Source organism: Pteronotus mesoamericanus, unplaced genomic scaffold, assembly GCF_021234165.1.
Source record: "Pteronotus mesoamericanus isolate MK-2021 breed Mesoamerican mustached bat unplaced genomic scaffold, CSHL_Meso_final contig_20, whole genome shotgun sequence".
NCBI lineage: Eukaryota > Metazoa > Chordata > Mammalia > Chiroptera > Mormoopidae > Pteronotus > Pteronotus mesoamericanus.
In genome coordinates, this window is record NW_026555085.1 from 24,688,719 (window position 1) to 24,708,841 (window position 20,123).

At 36.2% G+C, this 20,123-nt stretch overlaps 1 protein-coding gene across 5 annotated transcripts in view; it reads left to right on the forward strand.

Moving 5' to 3' along the window:
• ZNF451 (zinc finger protein 451) overlaps positions 1 to 20,123 on the forward strand; it is a 77,480-nt gene that overhangs the window by 4,025 nt on the left and 53,332 nt on the right. For 4 of the 5 annotated variants that reach the window (XR_008528769.1, XM_054569530.1, XM_054569531.1 and 1 more), the window contains exon 3: positions 4,565 to 4,645. Coding sequence is in view for 4 of the 5 variants with exons in the window: in XM_054569530.1 (XP_054425505.1) it covers positions 4,565 to 4,645 (81 nt within the window). In the remaining variant the exon portion in view is untranslated. Of the gene's footprint in view, positions 1 to 4,564; positions 4,646 to 6,117; positions 8,123 to 20,123 lie in introns of those variants that run through there. The other variant, XM_054569533.1, reaches the window with a different exon arrangement.

A 20,123-nucleotide genomic window follows, 5' to 3' on the forward strand; every position in this document is an offset into this window, starting at 1 on the left:
TGTGGGAGATTAAATAGGGGAGAACTATGTAAATAGTTCTAGTAGGAAGTTCTTTTATAAAAAGTACAAGGTGCTATAAAAAAAGACTTTCAGTTTATTCCTTTGGCATAAATAGCATTTAGTATTTGTGTTTAAAATGTCATTTTAAGAAGAAATAAGGAAGGGCATCAAAATTGGGAAAGTAGTAATTGTGTAGTTCTGGAGGGTAAAATTTTTTTTTCCAAATGTGAGAGGAAAGGATGATAGTCCAGATAGTACTGATCTTGAATTGTCGACTGAATATGAACTTAAAGTGGGCATTTGGCAACTATCTGAAATTTTTGACCTAGGCAGGACTGCAGGAGTAAACTATGTCCCTAACTTCTCTATATAGGAAAAAAATGGAATTATTTAGGGTTTTAGATTAGGCTTTTACATCTGTCTTAAATCCATATTTGTTTTAGACTGAGGTAAATTTTTTTTTTTTCCGGTATACCATACCTTAGTGTATAGACATCACTTTCCAATTAGAAAGCAGTTGGTGCTTTTGTTTTGGTTTGAGAATCAGTTTTCTAATAACAGGAATGAAACTGTTCTTTACTTAATTAAAAAAAAAAACAACCAACAAAACTTAAGCACATTAATACAGCTGTGTTCCTGGTCTGTTTTGCTTGTGTCTGTACTCCTGTCCCTAAATTGTGTGGCCTTTGATTTTGTTATTGTTACAGAGGAGGTGAAAATGATGGTTTACTAGTTGATGGATGGAGCAAATTCAAATAAAATACCTTGTAAATGGAGGACCATGTACATTTATAGTTGTTTAGGATATAAACAGTCATTATAAATATAAGAAATTATTTCTTCTTGGTCTTTGTATTATAAACATTGCTTTTCTGGGGGAGTTAGCTTATTTTTTGGTCAGTGTTTTGAGTTATTTGGAGTTGGGGATAATAGCAGGTAGTCCTTTTTTTCCTTATTGATGAATGTCTTATCTCAGAAACTTAGGTAATAAGTATGGATTTAAAAAATAGTCCATATGTATGTCTATTTTGAATACCTCAGAGTTGCCTTGACAACAAAGTCAATTATGTGTTTAGAGAACCAGGTGTACCTCACTTAGTTTTCTCATTTGTAAGTGGGGTAATAGTAATTTAGTATTCTACCTTTGCAAGTAATTGTGGAGATTAAATAAAATCATGTGCATGAATAGTTTAGCACAATCCCTGTACAGGGTAGAAGGGCAAATGTTATGGATTACTAGGAAAATAAATCCAGAATCAAAATGTTTTGATTTCCTCAGTATGGTGGAAGTTTTTCCATATCCACTGTGGATATTAGCTGAAATGTAGAGTATTTGTTTATAAAATAATCTTTTCCTCTTGGATATTTCTCTTATGTTTCCACTCAGCCTCTTTGCCTTTTTGGAGGTCTCAGACCCTTACTTGTCTTCTCTTTCTGCCATTCTGTCACAACTTCATAACTATTTGTTCAGTGAATGAATAAATATTCTAAATGACTCCTGCCTTTTCTCACTTTTGGATCTCCTACCCTGATTCATTTTGTTCTTCTTAATTAGTGTGAATTATATGAAGCTGCCGTTATTTAGTTGTGCCTATCATTCTCACGGTTCACTCTAGTAGTAAATTCCTGGTAGTCTTCTCAACTGTTTATAATCCTGCCTCTTCCACTGTTTCTACATTTACTTTTTAATCCTGTTTATGACCAGTTTCCTTATTTTGTTTTTTCCTACCCATTCTACTTTTTACTTTGAGCCCTGTTATGTACATACTTTCTTTCATTTCCCTTATTTCTGTACCTACTACCTGTCCATGGAAGTTCTGCCTCTACCTCTCTATTTCTGATAACCTGGAAACTTGTTTGGTGTGCAAATTCTGTGGTCATGTTAATAAAATTATCTAATGTACATTTCTTGAAGAGGGTAAACTCAGGTAATTACATGAACAGTAGAAGCTACTTTTTATCTCCTTTACTTCCTTCTTAGATTAAACATATGATTCGATAGTCTTAATACCAGTGGTAGGTTTTAGTCTTAGAGTAGGAGATGCATCTGTTGACCACACATTGGAGAATATCTGTTTTTCTTTTCCTGTTTTTTAAACTTGCATTTTTACAGCTTAGGCAAAAATCCCAATTACTTTATTACATGATTCCTACCCAGAAGTTTTACTTTCTGGTTTTATCTTAGTGGCTGGATCACCACCTGCAAGGAGAGCAATTTTATGTTTGCTGACAAACTGGCCTAGGGGGAGAAACAAGCTATCTTTGAGACTGGATATTTTTTTCAGGAGGAGGATCTTCAACTAGATCTTAGCTTCTCTCTCCAGAGTCCTGTCTTTTTCTGTTAAGTTTTCCCACTGAATTAATCACTTTGGCTTGCCAACTGTCAGTTTTCTCTATCCTAAGAAATCTTTTCCTCAGCCATATTCTTCTCCTGTGTTCCTTTCTCTTATTTTCAACATACAAGATTTTTGAAAGAATATTCTTTACTCATGTCCTTTACTGCTTTATTTTCTATTTAATTTTTTAATAGAATGGCTTCTGTACTCACTACTTTTTTGACAGTTGTGCACTCAAAGGCGTTGTAAAATCTGTCGGCAGAATCAGTGGCTTTTTTTTTGGTGTTTTGGCCTCATTTAATGTTGACAGCTTTTTGTTGAGGTTTATTCTGTCTTTAGCTTCTTTGAGTTTATGAATTCTCTGATTCTTTTTCCAATCTCCGATTTCCTACTTAGCTTTTCTTTGAATTCTAAAATTCCAGCATTTCCTCAAGAGCCTTCTTGAATCTCTTTCTCCTCTTTGCTGTCTTCCTTAGCAACAACATAGTTTCAGTTTAAAACCAGAACTAATAGTCTTTTAGGGAAGCCACTCCCAAATCTCTAGTCTCAGTTTTGTTCATATACTGAGATTACAAGCCTGCATTTCCAGCTCTCTGCCAAATACCTCTGTGTACTACTGGCATATCAAATCACTATGTGCAAAAGAATATCAGCTTTGTGTTTCTGTATTCCAAATTTATATTAATGGCATTAGTATCCTTCTAGTCATCTAGGTTTGAAAACTTAGGGACCATTTTGACTTCTGATTATTGTTGGGGTTTTGTTTTGTATTGCCAGTCTTTTTTTTCCCCCCTCCATTATACCCTTGTATTCTCTTGTATATGAACCACAACAATACTCTTGACATCACAACTATTTTAGTTCTGCGTTATTTTGTGTCTGGTCTGATTAATTATTCTTCTTTCCCTACTCCTCATACTTCTTTATGTGATTACTCTTAAAGCACAACTCTCAAATTTATTTTTATTTTTTTAAAAATTTTATTTTAGAGGGGAAGGGAGGAAGAAAGAGGGTTGTTTCTCTTGATTGCCCCTTGTATGTGCCCCAACTGGGGACCAAACCTGCAACCTAGGCATCTACCCTTACTAGGAATCAAACCAGTGACCTTTTGCTTTGCAGAATGATGCCCAACCAACTGAGCCACACAAGTCCAGGGCTGTTACTTCCATTTTAGTATTTATTGATTCTTTTTGTCTGTGGAATAAAATCAAGGATTTTAAGCCTAGCATTCAAGGCCTGGTTCATTATAGAGTCAGTTATGGATGGAAAGAAAGGATGGAGAAGAATCAGGTTTAATGTTTGACTATAGAAGTTGGAGATAAAGATGAGCAATTGGTCAGAGAACTCCAGGATTTTAAGCTTGGATACCTAACAAATCATTGATACCTGTTCCATTTGAAAAGCATTGGATTACAACATCTATGTCCTTACAGCCTGTTTCTGTATTAACAATCCTTTCCCCAAGAAATTGACATAGTTCTATTACTCTTACTGGTATTAGGCTCTTCCTTCTAGGTTTCGTCATCATTTCTTATTCATGTATTGGTTTGGCCAAAAAGTCTGCTTAGTTGCCTTTAACGTCATTTGAAACAATTTTGTTAGATTATATTGTGACAGCTGTCATTATCAGCGTACATTTTTAAAAAACTTGAAAAAATTCACCAATTTTGGTGAATTTTTGTGGAGCCATTTTAATATTGAAGATGGGAGAACATGCGCAACATTTTCAGTGTATTATGCATTACTATTTCAAGAAAGGTAAACGCGCAACTGAAACACAAAAAAGATTTCTGTAGTGTATGGAGAAGGTGCTGTGACTGATCCAATGTATCAAAGGTGGTTTGCGAAGTGTTTTGGTACTATTGATGTTTTGGTCAGATCTTTGCTGTGGGGCTGTCTTGTGAATTGGAAGATGCTTAGCTGTACCCTGGCCTAGAAGTCAATAGCAGGACATATCCGATGTACTCAAAATTTCCAAATCAATGAAGTTATTGGTGAAAATTAAAAATGAGTCTTTTATTTTACAGAAAAAATGTAATGGACTTTTTGGCCAACCCAATACGTACTCTGAATATTTTTCTCTGCATTTATTCTGATTATTTTCTGCCAGCCATAAGGCATCCTCTTCAGAGAAATTCTTGCCAATGCCAACAAACGTGATTGTTTTAAATGCTATTTTAGTTTGAATAACTGTTCATGACTTGTTAATTTGCTCAATTCTTTCATAGGAAGGACCATTAAGACCTGTTCTTGAATACATTGATTTGGTCAGCAGTGATGATGAAGAGCCTAGCACCTCTCATAGTGATGTAAGTACATTATATTTGATTTGCATTTCTTTACTCATGTCATTTAAGAGGCATTCTCTAAAGATAGTTATCAAATCATGGGTGACTGTGTTTAGAGCTTTGCAGAATAGCCCATTACTGTTAGAATGGGCTATAATAAGTGGTCCAAGGGGTTCTTTGCCCAGAATATCTCCTACGTGCAGTGTTGTTCCTCTGCTCACAGTGAGGATGTGAAAGGATGACATGACACATGGAAGTTCTAAGCCTTGGAGGTGATATCTGATAAAAGGGAAATGGAATAAAAACTGCAAGCTTTTTGGCTCCTGTGTCCTTCTCCTTTCCTATCTCTCTTCAGGTGCCCTATACAACTGGATCCTTTTCATCCAGAACCATGTGGCCACAGAAAATTTGATTTATCTTGGAAGAAAGGATATGTGAAGATCCTTTACAAAATGGCATGTGGGGAAGGGTTATAGGTGATATATCAGTTGTCATATCTTTTAACCTCCTCTACCCCCCATGTATTTGAAGTTTTCTCTTTTGCCTATGATTTTTTTGGATGTGGGTTTGACCCTTAAATTAATACTTTCCTTACTTTGAGAACCAAACCTAGCTGAGCCTTTTGTAGCAATCTTGTCTTTCATTTGTCATAGCCCAAATTGCTATTAATAGGCTATTTACTTGATGGATTAGAGAACCCCTGGTTCTTGTTCAAGGTGATCAGAAGCTTCTTGTTTTGTGATAATGGAGAATTGAGACTTGGACTTGGAATCAAAATACCTCAGTTTTATTCTCAGCTTTACTCCGTATGAATTCTGACACTTTGGATAAATTAAGTAGCTTTTTAACCTTAGTTTCTTTATCAAATAAGAAAAGTACCTACCTCACAGGGTTGTTGTGAGGATGAAATGAGGTAACAAAAATATATGTAAGCTCCTTGAAAACCACGAAGTAGGACTGTGCAACTGGAAAAGTTTTGTTATTCATGGAGACTGAGTGAAAGAATTTTTAGAGGGGTTTAAAAGTGATTCTACAATGGAGGACTTTTAGAAAAAACAGTTTTTCTCAGTGAAACTTTCCCCAAGTTCTTGCTGCAATTATTAGCTCCTACTTGTTGACTTAAATACGTTAAATGGGATTTTTAAAAAAATTATTATCACCAGGGGTCTCAACACCTTTTCTTATCCCAGCATAGGACCAAGCAGCAGGCCAGGATGGCACCACTGTGTTTGTTTATATTCTCTTTTTTCAGAGACAGAGTGCCAGATTAATGCCGTTGATTGGTATTGGGTCTGTGGGAAAATGAAGCTTCTGGATTTGATTTCTGGGATCCCCTTGCTGACCTATAGTGGATTGCGTCTTTCATTGTTAATTATAATAATTTTTAAAAATTGATTTCTACTTACTGGACATGCATCTCTGCACTTAAAAATTAACATATTAAAAGCATTTTTTTTTCTTCCTTGGTTTTCTTGTTCATGTGGATAACCCAGAGAATGCCTGAGTCTAAGGTGCCATCCTCTGAGAATCATCGCCCAGAAATGTGCTCTAGCTGCAGTGTTCCTCTTCCCATTGGAAAGAGCAGCTCCTCTGGGAGTTGCACCAGCAGTCCAGAAAGGATAGTTTCTCAACCTTCTTCTGTTGAGAACCCATTGGAGAACCAGAAAAATGATCAAAATAATTCCGATGTTAAGATCTCTGAGACAGAGACACTTAAACCATCACAAAATTATCAGACTCTGCCTTCATCTCCACTTCTGGTCCCCCAAGAATCTTTGGCCTCTTCAGAGGTCAAGGAGGATTTATCTCCAGAGTCTTCAGCCTCACAGCATGGACAGGATGCCCTCCTGTATCTCCAGACACAAGTGGCCGAGATGTCCCGAGTGATACGTGATCTGCAGTCCAGGAGTTGTTTCAGATTTCATCATTCTAGGCCAAGTGAGAACTCCTCAGTTCCTTGGGACATCACCTCCAAGGAAGAAAATTTATCCACAGTTGAAGAAGAAGCTGACTGCAAATCCCCCTCAGCTGATGATAAAGGGCAGCCAGCTGACCCTAGTCAGACTAGTTTCACAGGTCTTTTGAAGAGAATGGAACAGAGAGGTGTTATAAAGAGAGTAACATTACAATCTGAAGGAGAATCATGTGACGGGAAACCTGATTATGTGACCTCTAAAAAACGTTTGGTTCCTCCATTGCATCCTCTTCTGAGAATTGCCACCACTGAGGTTTTTAAAGACCCTGCTGATTGCCATCCTTCTTCTTTCATGGGACATAGGGTATATCCTGTGGCCAAGGATACCTCTCCTTTCCAACCAAATCCTCCAGCTGAGGGCCCCATTGTAGAAGCATTAGAGCATAGCAAAAGAGGAAGCACAACATCTCCTCTAGATTCTACCTCAAAAGAAATGGAGATCATGGGTTGTAGATTCTACCATGCTGCTTCCATTGCAGCCCGAGCTGCTAGCTACATGGCCTATATGACTCAGTATCAGCGTAAACTCTGGGAAGACATGGAGGATCTGGTCCATGACCCAGAGTTTGATCGTGGAAAAGCAAGGTGTATAATATCTGATGGTATGGATGCAGGCCTTTGGCAGCTTTGTACTACTAGGGACATAATGGACTCTGTAGTCAGAGTTATGGCAATGGCAGTGGACTACAGAAGGCAAGCCTGGCTCCGACTTACATCTCTTACTAAGAAAACCCAGGAGAAGATCTCACACTTGCCCTTTGATGGCACTTCCCTTTTTGGACAAGATGTGAATGCTGTTGTTGCAGAAGAAAATAGTATAAAAGAAAATGACTATAAAGACCACAGCAAATACTATAACCAACATCGATATTTTTACAGTCATGATCAGAAAGCACATTATCACAACAGAGGGTACTCGAAAGGGGATTGGTACAAACCCCGAAATCACCCGTATAGATATAGAAAAAAGGGAGAATCTCCAGAACGCCATGGGTACAAGAATTAATAGCCTGTGTATGTTCAGCAGTATAGCCATCCAAAATATTAAGTATTTATTTGCTCTTCCTGACTTGTACAGGATTTACAGGTAGGAGGTCACCTCCAAAACTGAGTGAATGTCTAGAATTACCACAGCTGACATTTAAATTCTAGACTTTTGGAATGAAGTATATAATAAAGAGAATCATCTTTCATTGGCCAAATGAGCAGCAGAGACTTTTCCTCTAAGTAGGGTTGGACAAAGGTTTACCCATTACTTCTGGTTCAAAGTAAGCCCAGAGGAAGGTACTCAGGAATCTGAATCCTCTTGTGATTAAAGGAAAATATAAAGATTTGTTCCTCAGGAAAATCTTGTTGGTAAACTGAGGACTAGCAGATTTCGGGCTTGGAAATAATGTACTACTTACTAGATCTCTGTTTAACACAGATGCAAATCCTTTGTTTTTAGGTCATCAGTGCTTCCTTGTTCAGGCTTTACTTGTCAGATCTTCACAAAATGACAGATGTGTTGTAATCTCTTTATATCAGGATGATCAACTCACTAAGAGTCCATGAGCCCTATGAGACTCTCAAGCCCTATGAGACTTCAGAATCAACCATGAAGCTGTATATCTAGAACTGGAATTCTGGTTTTGCAAATCCAGTTTGTTTCTAGTGGGATGACTAGACGTCACAGGTCTGCTGTGGGCACCAGCGGGAAAAATACTTCTCTTACCTGTAACATCTCTGTAAAAATTTCACAGTAACTATCTTCATCAAGACTTGATGGCTATCGTACCATCACTACTTCAAGTTACGTATGAGAGAATTCTTTGCTGTTACCACTCATAAGCCTTTGACCCATCAAGCTCTCGTATCAACAAACTATGAGATCCAGTAATGGTGTTCGCCCAGGATAATCTGGATCTTTCACCAAGATGACCTTCTAAAACAAACCCACCTTCTAAACAGTTCACTTTTTTGAGCTTGATAATTCATTACACTTTAAATACAAAAAAAAATAATAATAATGTGCATTGGTGCCATGGAAATGAAGGATGTTACTCATACCATCCAGGCATGCAAATCTGAACTCTTAAAAGAGCAAGAATTCCAAACATGTCTGACAATCCAGTCCTCTTACTATAATAAAGAGGAATGGCATCCATTGAGGTTACTGAGAAATCCTTAAGATTTAGAGTATAACTGGATGTAGTAAAGAGATCATCTCACACAGTTCTGTTTCTGGATATCTATTTAAATGGTGATATCCATTAATGATTTCTTAAAATCTGAAATCAAGACATCAGAGACATAACTTGGTTTATTGGTCCCTTATTCTAGTCAGACTCTTACCACGAGAGATGACTTCCTTTTTTGCTCCTGATTGGTTCAATTAATAGTGCTCCACCATCCTGGAACTAGCAGCAGATACCTCAATTATATGTCCCACAGTGATCTCTTTAATTTCAAGGCAGTGGCTGTAATGTATATCAGCCTTTAGATCCTTGTCTTTGTAGCATGACTTCAGGAATGGAGAAAATCGTCAAGTTTTGAGGAATCTGAATACATGACTTAGTATTATTTGCTTGGCAGCCAAAATTTTTTTATCAATACTTAAAGTTTTGTAACTTGTTTGTCAAACATCTACATTTTTTTAATCTGCTTGATTAAAGTGTTTTGGGTGTACTGTTAATGGGATATAACACTGTTTTAGGATTGATGTGGTTTCTATTTCTTGGTGTGGTTCTTGCACAGTGGTGACTGACAGTTTTCCTCGTGTCCCACTTTTTAATAGTTTATTGGAATCTCATTCTTCCTCCCCATCATAACCATATTCAGAACCATATTGTGCTATAGAGGTTGAAGAGGCAAATATTGCTACTTGGAATAAGTTATTTTGTTAAGATACTTTGAGGATTTTGTATTGGTCCTATTTGTAGATTAAGCCTAAACTACAGTCTTGATGGAGATCATCTTGCAAAGTAGGTCAAGTCATACCTACAGTTAACATTTACCTTTATTTTTTCTGTATTTCCACACAGTCATCTACTTTTTTAGGTCCATGCCAGTCCTCTGGGAACTGTCTTTCAAACTGAACTCTAGAAAAGCGTTGATTAACTTCCTGTAAAGAAACAAGGGCCTAAGAAATCATACAAAGGTTTTTATAGTTCATGATATGTTCTACACCAGTCGAATAGTCTCATGTGCCATTGACATGGGACTATAGTTTCTTCTGTGAAAGGACTAGTCACTGGAGAGAGAGACCTTGAAACTGTTCTATATGGCTATACATAGGTGTTCCAAATTAGCTGAGGCTACTTCAGACTGCTCCTGCTTTTCTATTTTTCTCCCTTCCCTAAGTTAAATACTGGGTCACAGACTTGATGGTCTTCGAGGTACTCTTATTTTCCAGAAACCAAACCAAAATAAATGATGCTTCAAGATAGGATTCTCTGAAACCGCTTTGGCACTTCTGCTTACTATGCTTATCCTTTGTAATTTTTATATTTCTTATTGTGGGTAAAAAAAGAAAACATAAAATTTACCATTGTAACCATTTTTAAGTGTACAGTTCAATAGTGTTACCTATATTTACCTTGTTTTGTAGCTCCTCCTTTCTTAAATATTTCTAAAACAGCATTGGTATTCTCTTCCTCTTGTGAATTATTGCTCCGTAACAAAGCTGAAAACATTGCTTTATCACTTTCTAATTGATATGTCCAAGGATCTCCAGCGAATTTTCCTAAAAGTAAAGAGGTATTGGAAAATTATTGAATCAGTGATCAAGTAGCTAACTTCTGAAGGGATTTGACAATTGAGTGGGGATAGGGACAAATGCTGTAGAGTTCGGACTGCTTTTAGCTATAGATTAATCTTTTGACAACAGAAGAAACGTTATCCTTAACCTGTTTGTTTTTTATTGTTTAAAAATTTTTCTCTGGCATACTTGAATTATAATGGTGTTATAAAACTAAAAATGAAGACTTTGTCTAGGGAGACAACCCCAATAGCGTATGGAACTCGTAATTAGTCAGATAATAAGTTTTCATATTTGCCTGCCATGTGCTGAGCCTGTGACAAAAATTCTCCAATAGGTCAAACTCTTACGTTTATTTATAAGTTTTCTAGGAGGCCTTGGGATAATCTCAAGTTTAATGATTTGGTATTCTCAAAAGGGATGTGTCTAATGATCCTTTTTGTTCAAAATGTTACTTCTTGACAAAACGTATGTGGAGACAATTTGATTTCTTGTTACTGTGTACAGAGAAATACTGTTTCCATTAATTATATGAAGTGCCTTTTTAAATTTCACACTTGTTTAAAAGTTAACATTTTGATGTCTTGCATATGTGGCTGGTGATGTGTGAATTTTGTACAGTGATTTTTAATATTGTAGTTTATTCATTTGTACAATTAATTGCACTATCTAAATGTACTCCTTCTGAATGTTTGTTTTCTTTATAGCACTGTTAATCCATTTCAGAAGGTTGTAGAGTACGTCCCTTCTTTATTTAAATAACTTCACAGTAGTACATTTTAGTAATAATAGTGATTGGCTCAAATTTTGGGGCATTGAGGCAGCTTTTTTTCCTATCTGTAGATTGTAGGCTTCTGACTGAGTCATTTGTCTCATATTCGGTCATGGTAGCATAACTTATATTTGATAAGTGGATGTGCTTAGTTGGTAAGAAGAAACAAGGACATTAGGAAAAAGCAGTAAATTTGCTGACACTTTATCTTTCTATTTTTTTAAGACTGTGTAACAGCTTCATTATCATTGTAACTGCACTTAAACTTATAAAAATTGTGTGACAGCTTTTTTATCAGTATAATTCCATTATTTACTTAGCCCTCAAAAGGACATTTGAGGAAAGCATAACCTCTTTCAGGTTACTTGGACACTATTTAAGTATATTACATTAGTACTGTACTGATAATTTACTGAATGATGCCAGAGTGACCTGTTTAATAATGTCTTTAAGGTCCCAGTACATCCAGGATAACCTCTCAGTTACTATGAACAAGGAGATTCGAATAGACACAATCTAGAATCCCTTCTTGGCTCTAAAATTTGTCACAGAGTTAAATGCTACATTAGTATTCTTGAGGATACAATTAATTGACTGGGATTCTAATGACAATTAGAAATTATGGATTAGATCTTTGTAGAAAGACTTTGAAAGATTGCAATAACTGAAAACTTTTTTAAAAAAAATCTGAGGCATATTTTGTGTGTGACTTGCACTGTTTCGTTTCCCTCATCTTTTGAAGTTTATCATTTTTTACATAATGTTAGAGGTTAGTCCAATTAGTTGTCATAACTGTATGCACCTTATGGATGTCATTCAGTAGGCCAGATCCATTTAACATAGTTTTTCATTAGTGGCTATACAAACCAACCAGTTCTTCATTTTTTACTTAAGAGGATATACAGGTGGAAGTTATCAGTAAACTGATGATGATCGTGACATTGAATGCAAAGTTTTAGTTATTTTTTCAGATAGAACAAGTTTTGTAAGCCATTAAAATACCCTTTTATGGAATTTCCCTTCCTGAGTGAATGATGAGAATATTGTTTTATTAAATCTTTTTTCTCTTACAGATTAGTGGGATGATATTTTTGTATAACTGTCTTTTCATTTACTTGACTTTATATAATGAGAACTTTTTAATAGTAGTGTTTGGTACCATTTAGGTATCTTACTACTGGAAATTATGTTTGCTTCCAGTTGGATATATCTGGTAGTAATCACAGTTCAACTCTGTCCTTTTTGGTGTTAGCATATTGGTTCATTCTTTGTATTGTTCTTCCTCTTTATATAACACCTCTTTCTAGAAGATGTCTGATCTTCCTTTAATCTCTTTGGATGTAAATTAAATTTTCCATTCTACCAGTATAAACTAGCCAAGATTTTGATGTGGCTTTGTGTTTGTATATTTAAATACAATGCCTTCAGCATTATTGTAGGAGATACTCTAGTTTTCTCTTATAATGTCCTAAGGGGAAAAAAAAAGGAGCCAGCCCAGTCTTAACCTATTTCCTAACTATTGAACTTTCATCAGTTTTTAATGCTTTCTTGTTTAATGGTAGTATATTTTTGTTTCTACTTATTCTTCACACAAATGTATTATTACATATAGTTTATGGTCAATTGCATCTCTTCTGTGTGTAAAGATTTCAGGCTCTTCACCGTGAATTTATAGTACAGCTATGAGATACACTGTATCTTAAAGTTAGCCAAGTTTTCTCTAGGTTTTAATAAAGGGCTTGTTTTGTTGAATAACTCTATTTCGAATGGTCTATTAGATTTTGATGCCTTGCTAAGAATTTAACAAGAGTTCTCAGGTTGTCTGTACTTTTAGGACTTTGGAACTCTCTCAAGTTATATTGAGTTTTCAAATATTCCTGAGTATATTCCTTGGTAGAAGATGAAAGTAAATGTTTTATATCTGGTGATAATTTTTAAAATTCTCCTTTCACCTTAAATACTTAAAGTGTTATTATGAGTTCTGTTGTCCCTTTATAAGACTAATTTTCATATGTTACTTTTTCCCCAGGAGCTATCATATGCTTTCTGGTTTTTTCCCATAACGCATAAGAGGGGTTCTATCACAGCGTTCAATTTTAAGGGCTACAATTAGACCTCGTTAACTCCCATTTTTATCTATGATGGCTGTGTTTCAGACTACCTTGAACTGTAATGTAATAATATGCTAGAATAACTACCAGTTATGTGGTCTCTTTATACCGCTTTTAATCAGTGAAGCAACAGTGATGTAAATGATGGGGGAAAAGATATTTTTTGAGTCATCAGTTTCAAATTTTCAGTTTTTTGTTTAACACTTATTTACATTAAGCTTCTTGCTGTTAGGTGAGCACCCCATTTTTTTCTGTTTTGGGTAGAATATATTGATAGTTAATTTGCAATTAGTCACATTTAGAATCTTAGCACAGAGTTGCATTCATGTTGGTCTTTGTTTAATAGCTTGTAACAGCACCTGATTTCTTTAACTTTTGGCAAAAATATATTTTGACAGATCTTGGAAGCTCCTTGATAGCCTTAGGTCTAATGTCATCTTCCTGCCTGGCAAAGGAAGCAGAGGAGAGAACCTTCATTTATAGAGCTTATTTTTCCTAGGACCTGTGCTAATTGCAAGACGTTCTTGAGGCAGAAATTCACTCTTATTTTGCAGATAAGGAAGTGAAATTTACTAATAAGCAACTTGCTCAAGTGGTGGAACTGAGCTTTTAATATAGTTTCTGTTCCTTCATAGTCTCAAATCAACATTGTACTAGGCTGCCTCCATGTGTTTTATAAGGTCCCACTCAAATCTTACCTCTGATAAGCTCATTTGCCATATACTAATCTTTGTCTTCCATGAGGTATACTAATCTTTGACATATACTAAGTGTTGTGATTATGCTTATACTCTTATTCTTTAGTACTCGATGTCTTATATTAACTAATGCCTGGTTATTTCACTTGTTGGATCAAAAACCCTAACATCTTAGTTCTACCATTGAGGTTTTATTGTGCTGGACTAATAGTCTTGCTGCATAGTCACTGGCTGCTCTTTCATATGTTGCTTATTTGCATCCCATTTGTTTTCAGCCCTCACTGTTATAGTCATGGTTCTTACTGTTTGGGTTGTTTTTTTTTTTTCCTTCTACCTTTTTTGTTTGTTATATGTGTTTTGTTTGAGATACACACTTGAAAATTTTTTTTACCTGTAACTTGAGGATATTGGTTTAATGGAAAGAAGGCAGAATGATGCAGAGCACATGGTATTTGAATTCCAAACACCTTGCTCTGAGTATTAGCAAGTCACTTATTTTCTGAGCCTCTGCTTTCCTACTCTCAAATGAGGCAATGCCCAGAAGTACTTTGAAAACTTGAGAGCCCAATACTGATTTTCTTCCTTTAGTAGTTGTGCTATTTTTATCCATATTCATAGATTTCTTGTAACTGTGGGATGGTATTGGATATAAATACAGATACATTTTAAGATGTATTTAATAGCATGTAATAATTTGTTTAATCAGATCATGATCCCCTTGTTTACAGTACTTTTTTAAGGCTGAACCATTAAACTGTATTGCAGGCCCAGCAATGGACTATGTCATTGAAAAACATTTAAAGTAAAATAGTCTCTTTTCTCTAGTGCAAGCTAAGGAATGTTTATAATAAACAAAAAAAGAGAGAATGTAGAATGAAGAGCTAGGATATGTAGGTATGTGTGTACAATTTTTGATGGGTGGTATTTTGTCATTTTGTGTCAATGCTGGAAACAATCTTTTTACTTATCAAACGTTTTCTTCAATACTTGCCATGTGCAGGCAGGTACTGAGGAAGTTCTCGGGATACTGGGAGTTAAGAGATGGTATGTTATCTTAAGAGAAAGAAATACCAGTACAAGTAATTATCCTGTTTAGAGGAATGCCTGTGATAAAGTTGGGACAAAAGAGAGGTCTATGTCAAGGAGTCAAGGGAGGTTTTCTTGTGAAATTCTTGATTGAGCTGAGATTTGGAACATGATCAGATAAGAGTTAGTTGGACTAGTGAAGAACTAGGAGCCAGGCATTTGGTGAAGGAATCTGTGTGCAGGGACGTGGGCAGCATTGTGTTTCTGGTCTCAGAATTGTAAAGGACAGCCTTTATGAGACCATAATTGGAGGAGATTAAGCTGAAGAAAGATACAATATGAAAACATTGGTTCCTACCTATTCAAAGTGTACTGTTTGTGTAGCCTTTACCTGTAAGGCTATAGAAATAGTCTGTCTAGAGGTTTGTTTGCACCCCAGTTCACTATAGACATCAGAGCAATTATTTTCTCCCCTGAACTTAGCCAAAGGGGAGCTCTCAATCAGTGCACCTCTAGCCCCAGGGACAGCTCTAGTATTGAAATAGAACTGAGGCACTGGTAGAGAATAACTTTGAAGATGAACAGGATAAGGTCACTGAAGTGGAGTGTGACATCCCCTTATGGGGTATATGGTTGCAGAGTTCAGGACCGTCTGTTGGCAGTGGGTCCTCAGTGTAGCTAAATGTGGGTGATTTCCCTGTTGGCTTACCGATGAATTGTGGGTCGACTTGGGGAAAATAAAGATACTTCTAAAAATGCTGCTTCATTAGATTTTGGAGGTATTGTATTGAAGAAGGACCTGTTAACTTTGTGCTAGTGGTATCTCCAGCAGCACCCAAAGCACATTTTGCCAACTCCCTGTTTGTTTTTTCTTTGGTTTCAGTTTCTTTTCCTTGCTGCTGTTGTCACTTTCTCCTTTTCTCTGCATAATTCATCCTTTTATTTCTTGTGCCAGAGATAGAGCAGCGGCATTCAGGGTTAAAGAGTTGTGACTTCGCTTTGTTTTGCTTTATATTCAGAGATGTTTTTAAATTCCTTGAAGTTCCAAGGTTACATTTATTTATTTATTTTTGTCCTATACTGAAGGATAATCAAAGTCATTCTTTCTAGAAGGGAATTTTTATACATAGAGATATTGGCAGTTTACTCAAAAGACAATACAGGAAGAATCTTATGTAACAGGTTGATGGTACTGTAGCCTTCTTAACTAAATTACTTTACAGAATGGGATATATCTGTATGTATGTTTTTAAATTTGCTCATATAAAGCAGTTGTTCTGTGTACTTTGTATTTGTAAACAATAACCAGTTGGGGGTGGGAAGGAGATTGCTTTGTACAAAAGGGTTTTTTCTTGGTTCCAAAGCTTTGCTGTTGGAGATGGTAAATAAATATTGTACTGCTTTGCTGTGTTTATTTCTTCTGCGCTAACCGTATTTGAATATAAAATTCTTGAGAAAAATTGTTGCTTTCCAAAATGTTATTTGGGATGTGGTTTGAGTTATAAGTTGGGTAGAAGAAGTTTCTGGTAAAGAGCACTTCTGGAGGTGTAAACTTCAGACCTAAGGACCAACACTTTAGGAGGGGCAATAATCAGACTTTGAAACTTGACTGTGTGTGAAGTATTGCAGTTTTAGGAATTCTGTTCAAACCAAGTGCACTAGTCAGGTGGGTGATACTGTTACTGAACAAACGGACCCATGGGGAAGGTTGCCCAGATGCTATTACCGAAACAACACCCCCTTCCCCGGGGTCCCTTGGTTGTAGGTCCTTCGTCTGCCCCCCTTGGAATTATGGCTCTGAATGGCAGAGTTTGGTGAAAAGGAAAGGAACTATTCAAAAAGTTAACACAGGTTTGATTAATGGCTAAATGTCACTCTTGAATCTCAAAATCCCTTTAAAACATCCACCAACACACACAGTCCTGCCTTCCCTGCTTTGCCCAGTTGGGCCAGTCAGGCCTGTCAGGGGTACCGTCCTTCAGAGAAAAAGAACAGAAGTCCGGGACTCGGCTAGGCAGACCTCTTGTGGTTCTCAGCACCATCCACTTCATTGCCAGTCTCCAGCTCTTAATCCATAACCATGTGGCACCTTCTCATGGCCCACCAGCAAGAGTCCTTTCTCCCCTCTTTCTTCCTGCATGGTCTTCACACTGTTCCCCAGAGCCTGTGTCCCATTGTCTTTCCCGCAGGCCCCTGTCTCTCTTCCTCTCCCAGTTATATTCTGTATTAAGTCTTTTAAACCTTCCTGATTAGCCTTGGTGATATGCAAAATAACCCTCTTTGCATATGAGGAACGAAGTTATCCTGTTACTGACAAGCAAAATGACTCAGTGGCCCTGCTCCAGGCTCCGATCCCCCATGGCAGCCTGCCTTGGGGTGGGGAGAATATATTTTTCTCGGACACCCCAATCTCCGGACCCCATCACAAATACTCCCCCGGTGGGGGAGGGGGAAGGTCCTGGCTATGCCCCGTTACAATATGATTTGCAAAGTTAATTCATGCCACTTTTGCAGTCGGTTGCTCCTTTGAGCTTCTTTGAACCTTGGAACCCTTACATAGAAGATAAAGAGGTAGGAGGGAATAATCCTCCAGTTGGTGCTCCTCTCTAATCAGTGCCAGATCACATTCAGAGAGAGAGAACAACAGTAAATAACTCTCTGCCATGGATTTTTCTATATACATTCCCTCTCCCTTTTCTTCACCCCCCCCTTCCACCTACAGATTTCATCTTTTTTTATTACTGGCTTTTTTAGTACCAAAAAGTGCCTTGGTTAGTCAGGGAACTGGGTTGTTGTCATCACTTCTCTGGATAATAACTATTTTTACAGAGCGCTTTCTCATGGATTATATCACCCTGTGTGGTACATGGAGCACAATTACTGTATTTCACAGAGTGGTTCAGGGACTACTCTTATTTTCATTAAAAAAGTAATATTGTAGACAATGCTTACTTTGATCATTTTTGTTACTTAAGAACTTAAGTTGTTTTTAGAGATTAGTAATGATTTTAAAATATAAATAATTTGTCTAGCATAAAACTGCAAAATGATACGCTGCTAAAAGCTTTGTAAATGATAATTTCTCCTGCAAAGTCCTACTTTTCAGTACTGAGTTTCTAGAGATTGCTTTACAAAAGCAGAATTGCTACTTATATTCTCATTTCTTTTGACTTGATCTTGGTGGATATTTCCAGAAAACTGGTTTAGCTAGTTAGAGCAGTAAGAAGTGACTTTAGAGGCTCTTTTTTGGGGTGAGTAGATGAGTGAAAAGTAAAGTAAAAAATGTTTGTATTTAATATTTGAGGAAATTTGGATGCAGAAATTCTCACCGAAATATTACCAAACCAAATTCCATTATAGATTGAAAGGATTATACACCATGATCAAGTGGGATTTATCCCAGGGATGCAAGGATGGCTCAATATTTGCAAATCAGTGCACATGATAATCACATTAACTAAATCAAGGATAAAAATCATGGTCATCACAATGGAAACAGAAAAGCCTTTGACAAAATTCAGCATCCATTTATGGTAAGAAAAAAAAGAACCCAGAAGAAAGTAGATATAGAGGGAATGTACTTCAATATAATAAAGGCCATACATGATAAATCTCTAGGTGACATAATCAACATTGAAAAGTTGAAAGATTTTCCTCTAAGATTAGGAACAAAGACAGAGATGTCCACTCTTGCCACTTTTAATCAGCATAGGACTTTTAGAAGTCCTAACCAGGGCAATTAGACCAGGGGGGAAAAGGCATCTAATTGGATATTGGAAAGGAAGAAGTAAAACTCACTGTTTGCAGATGACAAAATACTATATACACAGTGTTTGATTTAAGATGATGTGATGTAATTTTTTGACTTTAGAATGGTATGAAAGTGATTTGCATTCAGCAGTAACTGACTAGGCTAATAAGCTACAATGTCTCATAGGTTAGGTGTCTTAAATGCATTTTTTACTTACAATATTATCAACCTAAGATGAGTTTATTTGGACATAACCCAATCATAAGCCAAGGAACATCTGAATATAGAAAACCTGAAAGATTTCAACAAAAAAACCTGTTAGGACTAATAAATGAATTTATTAAGTCACTGGATAAAAAGTCAATATACAGAAGTTTTATATGCTAATAATGAACTATCAGAAAAAGAAATGAAGAAAATCTCATTTATAATTGCACCATAAGGAATAAAATACCTAGTCATAAATTTAATCAAGTAGATGAAAGACATGTACACTGAAAACTATTAAGACATTGGTGGTAGAAATTGAAGAAGGACACATAAATGGACAGATAATTTCATGCTCATAGATAGGAAGAATCAGTATTGTTCAAACGTCCCTGCTACCTAGTGCAGTTACAGATTTAGTGCAATTCCTATCGAAATTCAAACAGCTTTTTTCACAGAACTAGAACAAATAATTCTAAAATTTGTATTGAACCACAAAAAATACCTTGAATAGCCAAAGCAATCGAGAAAGAATGAAGTTGTTGGAGATCGCACACTTTTCTGATTTCAGACTGTATCACAAAACTGTAATAAAACAGTATGGTTTGGCGTAAAAACTGATTGATCAATAAAACCAAATAGCCTAGAAATACTTGTAAACCCACACATATGTGGTCAATTAATTTTTGACAAAAGACAGCCTCTTCAATAAGTGGTGGTGACAACCACATGTAAAAGAATGAAACTAGACCACTGTCTTAGACCATACACAAAAATTAACTCAAAATGGATTAAAGGCTTGAATGTAAGACCTGACACTATAAAACTAGAATGAAACAGGCAGTAAACCCTTTGACATCAGTCTTGACATTGGAAGTCCAAAAGCAAAGGCAACAAAAGCAAAAATAAACAAGTGGGATTATATCAAACTAAAAAACTGCACAGTAAAGGAAACCATTAAAATGAAAAGGCAATCTGAATGGGAAAAAAATATTTGCAAATTATATATTCAATAACAGGTTAATACCCAAAATATATAAAGAACTTAATAGCAAAAAGACAATTTGATTAAAGAGGGACAGAGGATATAAATATTTTTACAAAGAAGGCTTACAAATGGCCCCAGGCACACAGAGAGATGTTCCACATCACTATAATTATCAGGGAAGTGAAAATCAAAACTACAGTAAGATACCACCTCGCATCTGTTAGAATGGCTA